This window comes from Pseudochaenichthys georgianus, chromosome 6 (genome assembly GCF_902827115.2).
Source record: "Pseudochaenichthys georgianus chromosome 6, fPseGeo1.2, whole genome shotgun sequence".
NCBI lineage: Eukaryota > Metazoa > Chordata > Actinopteri > Perciformes > Channichthyidae > Pseudochaenichthys > Pseudochaenichthys georgianus.
In genome coordinates, this window is record NC_047508.1 from 28,545,174 (window position 1) to 28,555,526 (window position 10,353).

Sequence of the window (10,353 nt, forward strand, 5' to 3'; positions counted from 1 at the left end):
ATCTTTAGTGAGTCTAGTGTGTACACTTTACGGTGCTTATGCCTGATAATATACAGTGCAGTCTTTAATCATTCAGTTGAGAGACGGTGGTCCTGCAAAAACTGAAAGTGTTTACTGGTTGAATTCATGAAACTACATGTGATTGCATGCTTAGAGGACTGACGTGTTTTGCAACAAATGTATAATGCTAAAAGTTTCGCTATTTAAAATAGCTTTTGAAAATGGTTTAACAAGTCCCAATGTTTGCTCTGTTGTTCTGTAATTGCTGCATAGGACCACAGCTACAAAATCATTACATATTTACTAACCCATGGTTTGAGTAAATGGTGTGAGCCTTCATTTTAGTTATACAAATGAATGATGGATTATTGCCTCTATTGTTGTCTAAATGGTCCCCTGATGGGAGCTATGATAATAATAAAGGGATGTATGAATATTGAGCCTATTTTACAGCAATTAAGGTACATAAAAGACATTCCTGATGAAACCCTATTTACTGTGATAAAAAAACAGTATATTATTGTGTCTTCAATCATTTTCTCGAGCCAATTTATAGTGTATTTGCTTGAAAACCATTAACTGATTGACAAAATATGTGCCAGTATTTTTTTATTTAATTTTTTTTTATTTGCGAATATATAAATATAACTGCAAATCAGTGAAGTGTCAGTTATCAATGATGGAGACGTATTTTAACTAACTTTTCCAACAGGAGTAGGACTCTTTGGTGTGAAGAAATGGATGGCAGGTGGAGTTTGTCGCAGTAAAGCCTCACTGGAAGGAAAGACCGTCCTTATCACCGGAGGTGACACTGGGATTGGCAAAGAAACCGCTGTAGACCTGGCTAGAAGGGGTTTGTGGCTTATCCAGTTTTTATGTTGTCGCATTTAAGCATTTCATTTCATTTGAAAACTAACAAGATTTGCTGCTGCATTGCAGGCGCAAGAGTCATTCTGGCCTGCAGAGACATGGACAGAGCCAATAAAGCTGCAGCAGAGGTGATGAAGAGGAGTGGAAACGACCAAGTTGTTGTTAGAAAGTTGGACTTGGCGTCTCTGGAGTCAGTGCGACAACTAGCCAAAGACGTTCTAGATAATGAAGAAAGGCTGGATGTACTCATCAATAATGCAGGTAGATATAAATCACTTCTCACCTCTGATGGTGTGATATAACACATTTGCACATCTGTCTTACATTTTTATTTTATTTTAGGTATTGTGAGCTGCCCAGAATGGAAGACTGAAGACGGCTTTGAAATGCAGTTTGGTGTGAACCACCTGGGCCACTTCCTTTTAACAAACTGCCTGTTGGATCTCCTGGAGAAGTCGTCCCCGAGTCGCATTGTCAATGTCTCCAGTTTAGCTCATGAAAAAGGTGCCACTTTTCTCTTCTTTTAGTTCACTTCAAGAGATGTAGAGAGACTTTTATTCTCTCACAAATGTTGTCCCTTCATTAATATTTTATATTAAATTATTCCTCTGTGAATACTGCTTTCGCTCAACAGGTCAAATCTATTTTGATGACATAAATCTGGAGAAAAAATACCACCCTTGGGAAAGCTATTCTCAAAGTAAACTAGCTAATGTCCTCTTTACAAAGGAGCTGGCTAACAATTTGAAAGGTATTAACATTACATTAAATGTACACCAAACATTATGCAGTTTTTAATAGACTCCTAGATTGTGTGAATGACACGTCTTATCATTTTGCAGGGACCGGAGTAACGAGTTACAGCCTGCACCCTGGGGTCATCCGTACAGAGCTCGGCCGACACATGTGGCCCGAAATGCCCCTGTGGAAGAAAGTTCTATTCACACCATTCATGTTCCTCATCAAGTCTCCAACAGAAGGCGCTCAGACCACCATCTACTGCGCTGTGGAGGAAAGCCTGCAGAATGAAAGTGGACTCTACTACAGGTCAGTCATTGTGAATCAGTAGCTTCATTATTAGAAGTGAGACAGCCACGTTCAATACAAGATTCAATGGGAACTTCATTGTATTTTTGAGTATTTTTAACACTTAACATACAAAGGAGACATCGACAGCAGTAGCGAATACTCCAAGTTTATAACATAGGTTGGGTCATTAACTATTCTTTTGGCTTATGTCTGCATAATACACTCTGAATCAACATAGGAAATGCAGTCGTGGTTGTCTTCTGCTACAGCTATCTTCTATTTTATAAGATACACTGGCAAATAAGTGATGGGCCCAATGTGCTAGCAAACAATTATCTATTTATCAAACAGACACAATTGTATTCATTTGGGTTTCATGTTCCTTGCCGCCCGATAATTGACGCTCTTTTTTGCTCTCCAACTGAGTCATGAGGGAAATATCTGGCTTTTGTTGATGGCCAGGTATAATACAGTGTGCTTATCAGAGCTTTTTTACAGAAAATATCTGCCTGCTGCAGAGAAGAGATTGATTTAAAATAGATTAAAATGATCCATAGAGCTGAGTGGGGGCTGCAGTGGCGGGTCATAATTAGTGACCACTTTCAACTACATCACAGTTGTCAATTTAAATTATAATTGTTGTATAAAAAAGGACCCAAGATCGGTCAAAAAACAGGACTCAACTAAAGGCCATTATCAATTCAGTGAATAATACCAAACTAAATAACCATAAATCAAATTACCACAAACCAATTCTTATTCATCATGAGCATTCTTACTTGTGAGTAAATCAGCATTGTGGAAATGGACCACGTCACATGTCTAACAGTGAATTGTTCACTGATTACAGCGACTGCGCCCCTAAAACCGCCGCCCCCCAGGGCCTGGATGATGAAGCTGCCAAGAAGCTGTGGGATCTGAGTGCGGCTATGGTTAGCCGGACATAATCACGGTGACATCGATGATGCTCATCCTCATCATCATCTTCATAGTACCAAAGGACTAACGAGTGGCCTGAGGACGGACTGATGCTCTCTCTAATGAGCGTCTGTGTGGCCACTATCAGCTGAGCTCCTACTTAACGTGACAAATAAGTAAACAGACAGCATTCACAAGAGATAGACATTTATTCAGAATATTCAACAAACTACTTGCAAAAATACTATGGATTTCAGTTAAACAGAAGCAATGCTTCACAGTTAAGTAACATGGAAGCTGTATGATCTTTAGTTTTGATTGCCATTAGCGTGAAATGACATTTAAAGTGACAAAATTCAACAATGTCTGTGTTGACTGAGGGGTTGAATGTCATTTAATGTTACTTGATTTAATCATATAAGGATTACGTGTACTTGAAGGTTTGTAACACTGTTAATAGCAACCTTTTTTCTCCTGGGCAATAAAGTGCTGTTATACATAGCCCATGGTTGTACCTGTTTCTTAAGGCATGTTTTTCATTCATACACATCACGTATATTCTTTGTAGTGTTCCATATGAGACCAACAATATTGAAATAAAACACATTTTGGTTACATCATCATGAATTCAAAATGCTCCTAATACATTAAATGTATATGTCCATTTCTTTTTTTTAGGTTTATTTATCTGAAAGGCACTTTTTACAAATTTGCTACAAACAGTCACATTTCATCTTACTCAAAGCTACATCTCAGACAAGTGCATCACAATTTTCTTTTAAAAAGAAAGCCCATTAATGGTGCTAATTACATATGCACAATTTGCACCCAAGTGGCCTGCTGGCTACAAAGTGGACCCTGTATGTTCCCTACGCAGTACATTATTCTGTAAGAGAGCTAGTTCAGAGGAATAGTACCGTTACTTGGCATTTACATTCAAAACTGTAATACATATACAGCAGATGCTGTGTCAAAAGATAATAATCCTTCAGGTTGGGTTTAACACAGGGAGGAAGTCTATCTATATTGCTCAGTTTCAATATATATGTATGTATATATATATTAAATAAATTATACATTATTCAACATCTAGATGGCTGTGAGTCTACACAGCTGAACATATGGATGTACATCCTGACAATTTATGGTGTTCACATTTCTACAACAACAATATGCGCTGCATTAACACCACTACTAACTAATGAGCCTGCTCATCAAAATCAGAAAGTTGCTTCATCTGCTCCACTTGCATAGAGTGCCTTCTCACAAGTTTCTTCTTGGACTTGAGGCCGCCTCTCTTTGGTGTGTTTGGTGCTACTGGAGCTATAGATCTAATCCCTGTGGCCAGAGGTGAGGAGGGCTTGCTACTCGCCCCAATGTCAGGAATGGGAGGGTTGGGGTTGATGTTGAGAGGGGGCAGTTGTCCGGGCCTGGTGTGGGAGATGTGGTCCAGCAGCAGAGTGCCTGAGCCTCTCCTCTCCAGGAAGCCAGGTACCCGCCTGCGTGCTGCGCTGGGGGAGGACGGGCTGGTGTTGCTCTCTAGAGATTCCCTAGAGCTGGTCAGAATCGCTAGTGGAGAAGTGTTTAGTTTCCTTCGATCCCCTGGGATCTTCGGAGAGTCTAACATGGCAGAGCCTGAGTAGAGCTGTGAGTCTGAGTCATAGTGGTCGTTCCCCAGATGTCTTATATGCATTGTGTCTCTCAGACTGCTGCAGCTGCTGCTCTCCTCTGTGGGCACAGTACTGCGCCGGGCCAGCAGCTGGTGCTGGCCTACAGATCTCTCATATGATACTTTGGACGTTGGAGGAACTGATATCGAGGTTGTCATTTTGCAGGGTTGTTCGCCCACCAGCGGGAACAAGCTGTCCTTCCCATCCACACTGCTCTGTCGAGATAAAACTGACCTCTTACTAAGAGAGAGTCCGTTCACCCCTGAGACAACATCCTCATCAGTGCTGGCTTTCTTGCTCTCCTCTTGGGCGGCGGCTGCTGCGGCCAGGACTGAGGGAGCGATCAGCCCCCAAGGCTCTGACTGCAGCCTCTTCAGCTGAGGCAAACGTGCACGCTTGGGATTTGCAGTCCGGCGTGTTGGAGACGTGGGCCCGTTGGCTAGCTTTGAAGCAGAACTAGAGGTTTTTAACTTGGTTTGGAAACTGAAGACTGTGTTTTGTTGCTCCTGCTCAGGTGTGGGAGATGCAGTGACATTAATGTCAGACGGAGAGGTGCAGTACTCTAGGGAGGACCTCTCATCCAGCTCTGGTGATGGGGGGACATTTAGGTACTGCTTGGTAGTTTGAGTGCCAGACGGGGATTTGTCTGTGGTGATTATGATGACCTCCTTGCCTTTAGCTTTGCATGCATCCAAGAGCAGCTTTAGTGTTGCCTTGTCACCTGTGTTGATAGCATAGACCAGCGCTGAGGCCTTGCTCCTGTCCTCTAGACTGGGATCAGCTCCATTGCTCAGCAGGTGGTCCACCACCTCATGCCCGGCTTTGTTGATGCAGGCATGCATTAGAGCCGTCCTGCCAGCTTTGTCCTGTATGTTGGGGTCTGCCTGGTTGTCCAGCAGATATTTCAGAAGCTTTGACTTGCTCACACTCTGCTGGTCACTGTGTGTGGACATGCAGGCCACCATGAGGGGCGTCTCTCCACGTTCATTGCTCTCGTTGATGTATGCACCTCCTTCCAACAGGAGCCTAGTTAGTCGCAAGCGCCTGAGCCATACCGCCTTCAGGAGAGAGTTTCCATCTGTCCGCAGCTCGAGTATATCTGCCATCTCCCAGTCAATAAAAGGTCTTCTCAATGGTGCACTTACAGCTCACAAACCTTTGAAGAAATCAACAAAGAAGTTCAGCATACAAAGATCTTTTAAAATTGAGGCTCATATTTTTTGTTTCTCTAATGTTGTTGCTAAATAATCACTACCAGCAGGTGGCAGTCAGTTATAACACAAGGGTTGTAATATAACTTACTGTCACATGTTTTCGATATAGGAAATATATTTTTTACATAATAATTTAGATGATGGTAATGTGCAAAAGATATATTTTTACAAAGGTGAAATTAATCATGACCAAAAATCATGCCAATGCTGGAGACACCATGGTAGCAGCACCTGTTAGATTCACAAAAACAAATACCGATTGATGATCATGATATGTTGATGTTAAATATCAAAGTTTATATTGTTATCTTCGTCGAGACAGGAGATTGTTTGTGTTTTCATATTTATAAAAGCGACGATTAAAAGCATTTATCAACCTCAAGTGCGCAAAAGCACCAGCCTTGTTTGCAAAAATGCCTATTAGACTGTATAACCACCTATTAGGTGGTTTTCAATGTATACAATTAAGATAGGGAGAAAAATCTGCATCTAGAGGCGAAATCAAATATCGGCACCATATGAGCCGTAAGAGTCGATGTCCATGGTTATCATTTTGGAGAACTTGGCGACAGAAACGCGCTCCATTACACAATTTGTTGGTCGTCTGTTCGTCCGTTAAATTCTGCATTTGAAATTGTTTCCTTATGTAAATATGCAATCACATAATATAACATTGTACACACATCGTATTGTATTTTAAGTAATGAAAAGGTTAATCTTTTTTGTTTACTGTCCTCCTCTAAGAAAAAGAAAGCACCGACGCAAGATAACGACATTTGAAGTTGAATTAATGAAGCCTCGTTTTCATTATTTTGTAGTTCGATAATTAACCAAACATAAAGTTGCTTTGCTAATTGTCTTACCTGTTCAGAGGAGAGGTTTTCCATGCTCAAAGTACCCATTGCTTTCTCATGTAAGAGGGAAAAAATCGTGGGAAATCAATCATTCAAAAGAGAAAGTTTGTTGCCGTATTTCGCAAAATCCCTATTTGTATAGATGCGACTCTTTCTATCTACAGTACGCGTCCTGGTTTAGGTGTCAGGGCGCCGTCCCTCTGTGGCACCATAGCACATGAGCGCTGTGGCTTTTGTGATCCAGGCTCACTACATCAGTCCAATGGGGAGTATTCCTTTCACTGCGCACTCAAGGATCACAACCTGGAGATGCTGCGGGTTATAAATAACTTACTTCTTGCTTGTTGAATGAAACGTGTATTATCTTGACGTCAGAGTCGACCGAAATAAATTGCGTCTGATGAAAACCTATGTCCTGATCTTCATACGTGCAGGTCACAAACACATGTTAATGTTCTGCGTGTGTGTATTATATTTAAATATTTTCAAAAGGATCATTTTCAAATGAAAGCAGCGGACACTGCTGGACCCACATGAAAACAAGCAATTTCGCTGGGTCTTCTTTTATACTTTTTTTACCTTTGTGAATCCATCCCTTAGATTGTAAACCTGTTCTATAAATACAATGTAATCTGTCTGCAGTGTGGAACATCAGTGCCAGTTGTTAGAATAAAGACAATCTTCCTATCTGCCATGTAATAAAGGGCACAGTGAAGATCATTGATCTCAAATATGACAAAGCAGGAATCTGTTCTTGATCCACATCACACTGCTTCCTGAAGGAAATGCCAATATGTAACACGTATGGGCTTCTTAAACCAGATATCTTGTTAGATTTCTTATAAGCAGTGATAAATATGATATAACATCAATAATAATTAGGGTTTATTTATGCATATCTCCAACCAATGTGTCTCAGATTGGCTTGTTTCACTGCTCAATAAACGAAGAGATGGAGCACAAATATTTCACACCTATATATTTATTGCACAATTAAAGAGGCCAAAACTTGCAGCAGCCATCACAGCTATACAGCCTAATAGGGACATTTCTATTTTTAGGTTGCTATGAGACAGCACAGAAGCAGTTTCTAATGAGAACAGTGACGTTCTCAGCCCTGCAAAGAACAGGTAAATCAGATACATAACATTCCACCGTGGACCGCCAGGCTTTTGTGGCATTTACTCAAATACTTTTTAGATTGTGCCTGTTTTTTTTTTCACTTGCACATGTAAGCGGCCACCACCAGGTTCAATCATTAGTCCTCTGACCCCTGCTCTTTTCCTCTGAGACTGGAACTAATCACTTCATGACCCATCCAAACACTTGACGTATCAGGACTGCAGTCGTCAATGCTGCCAGTGATTTCTCACCTGTGATTGCCTTCTCAGCCCCCGGGGATATGTTGTTTACCAGGCACATGGAGAAAGTGGTTTTATAAAGCAGCACATACAGTTGTCATCCAAGGCAAAATAATGGGTTCCTACTATCCAAGATACATTGCAATATAAATTAGCAACAGTCTTGATTTTTAATGAATATTTGTGATACTTTACATGTCAAATATTGTTGCTACATCTTTCAAAGTGCAGAACTGAAGTTACCTGTGATTGTTTGGTTGTACCTATGCTTTTGGCTAAAGATAACCTAATGTGCTACAGTTATTATAATTTTGTAGAATGTAGGTTTTTTTTTCGGGCACCTATTTAGGATGCCACCTGGGCGCCTCCCTAGGGAGGTGTTCCAGGCACGTCCAGCTGGGAAGAGACCAAGGGGTAGACCTAGGACCAGGTGGAGGGATTATATCTCTTCGCTGGCCTGGGAGCGCCTTGGGATCCCCCAGTCAGAGCTGGTTGATGTGGCCAGGGAAAAGGAAGTTTGGGGCTCTCTGATGGAACTGCTACCCCCGCGACCCGACCACGGATAAGCGGGAGAAGATGGATGGATGGATATTACCTGTATCATGGACAGAGCTGCTGTCCACAGAGAGATGATGGACGCGGCGGCACAGACAAAGCCAAGGCTCAATGGTTTGGACACATTCATTAGCACTGGGAGCAACAGGACGTCAGCAGTCCTCATGCAGCGTGATCTTTGCCCTGCAAATGCTGTCGTCGGCGTTCTATTAAAGGGAAAATAAATAATTAAGGTGGATAGAATAAGCGCTGTCACCCCTGGGAGCAGTTTCCATTTTCAGATATCTTACATCACAGCTGCTGCTCTTCCTCCCCTTCTTTCTAAATATAACCTTTTCTTCAGTCTGCATTGGGAGGTTTATATTCAACAGTCTTACTGTAGATCGGAGATTATATTTATAGATCCTTTTGAAGTTCATGTAAAAAGTTTTTAACAATTATTAATAGTGATTCAGAGTCTGATAGCAATGAATCATCGAGTAGTCAGAACCAGTAATCATTATGTTGAGCCCCAACCAATGTCAGTGTTTCAACAGTCAAGAAATACAAAATACAAAAGTGTTGTCAGGTTTTAAACAAGTCAAACAATGTGTTAAGCTCTCAGACTTCAGAGGGGTTCAAGGGGCAAAACCTAGAATGAAAATAAGTTATGAAAGCATGATAACAAAAAGATGAACACAGGCCATTGAAGAATGGGACACAGCCAGACTGTGCTGAGCACTAGTTGCATTGACTGCCATAACAGCCTAGCTTAGTATAAAAAGTGAAAAGAGGCTGCTTCTGGCATGCTTTATAGTAATCATACGGATCATAGGGCCGCATTTTTGGTATTTGACTGAAGAGGGTAGAGCTAAGTACCCTCGAACGCTGCTTCAACTAACTTGCATGAATTGAACACATGTGATGGTTCAAAGTTAAAAGACCAAACACCTGCCTGTTAAAATCAATGTAGCCCCGCCATAATGCATACTCTATGCATACTCTGTCTATTTCACAAGATGGGACCATTATTGTCACGGCTGGAGGGCAAGGTACACAGGACCCAAATGCAGAAGATTGGTTGAAATCCAAAATACTTTTATTGCGGAACTAGGCCAGGCAACAAAGTCAAATAAGGCAAGGCAAAACGTAAAAATCCCTCAGAGCAAAATCCTTCCAGCAACATCAAGAATCTCACAAAGACTAACAGAAAAAGCAGAACCTAAATGCAGTTGCACACAGGACTAATCAAACAAACAACACACAGGTGAGGAGGGGGGAGAAAACACAGGGGCACAAGGTGAACACAATTGGGTAATCAGGCAGGAGGGAACACAGAGACAGGAAGCAACAGACAAGACTGGGGGTGAACACTTTTCAAACTAAAACAGGAAAACAAAGAAAGATCTAGACAGGACAAAATAAAACATAGACAGATCGTGACAATTATTTTCCAATGAATATCATGCTGTATTTAAAAATACTTGATACCATAGCGATTGAGACCATTATCCTCTCAGGATTTAAAGCAATTCATCAAACAAGAATTGGAGTCATTTTCCAATAGACTTCTATATAACAGGATATTTGTTGGCATTGAGGAGTCGATCCTGCTGTATATTATAATGGCTTCACTCTAAAGCTGGTAGAGTGGTTGGTTACCAAGCCTTTACATTCAACTTGTCGGTGTATCCTTGGGAAAGATACTTAACCCCAAATTGCTCCTGATGACATGGCCAATGATGTGTAAATGTAAGCTTCCCTGAGCTGAGGTGGCACCTTAAATGGCAGCTTCTATTCTGTACAATTGTTTGTGAATTTGTTTATGAAGAAGCGCTTTACTGAGTTTGTCAAGACTGGAAAAGCACATTATAAATTCAGTCCATTTACAATTTTTTAAACC

The 10,353-nt window shown here is 41.2% G+C and overlaps 2 protein-coding genes across 4 annotated transcripts in view; one reads left to right on the plus strand and one right to left on the minus strand.

The window, feature by feature from the left end:
* Positions 1-3,462, plus strand: part of LOC117448115 (retinol dehydrogenase 13-like) — a 32,672-nt gene extending 29,210 nt beyond the window's left edge. For all 3 annotated transcript variants that reach the window (XM_034085243.2, XM_034085245.2, XM_034085244.2), the window contains exons 2-7: positions 713-853; positions 940-1,131; positions 1,213-1,374; positions 1,505-1,621; positions 1,713-1,917; positions 2,750-3,462. In XM_034085243.2, coding sequence (XP_033941134.1) covers positions 713-853; positions 940-1,131; positions 1,213-1,374; positions 1,505-1,621; positions 1,713-1,917; positions 2,750-2,846 — 914 coding nt within the window. In that variant the 3' untranslated portion in view covers positions 2,847-3,462. The remainder of the gene's footprint in view (positions 1-712; positions 854-939; positions 1,132-1,212; positions 1,375-1,504; positions 1,622-1,712; positions 1,918-2,749) is intronic.
* A 93-nt stretch (positions 3,463-3,555) lies between these two features.
* Positions 3,556-6,829, minus strand: ankrd34c (ankyrin repeat domain 34C). The gene is made up of 2 exons (XM_034085240.2): positions 6,565-6,829; positions 3,556-5,643 (listed from the first exon to the last, which is right to left on the minus strand). Exon 2 carries the CDS (start codon positions 5,591-5,593, stop codon positions 4,016-4,018), a length of 1,578 nt encoding a protein of 525 aa, XP_033941131.1. The 5' UTR covers positions 5,594-5,643; positions 6,565-6,829; the 3' UTR covers positions 3,556-4,015.
* Between the last annotated feature and the right edge of the window lie 3,524 nt (positions 6,830-10,353).

Coding starts and splice junctions, on each gene's coding strand:
- ankrd34c (XM_034085240.2), bottom strand. CDS start 5,593: ATGGCAGATATACTCGAGCTGCGGACAGATGGAAACTCTCTCCTGAAG.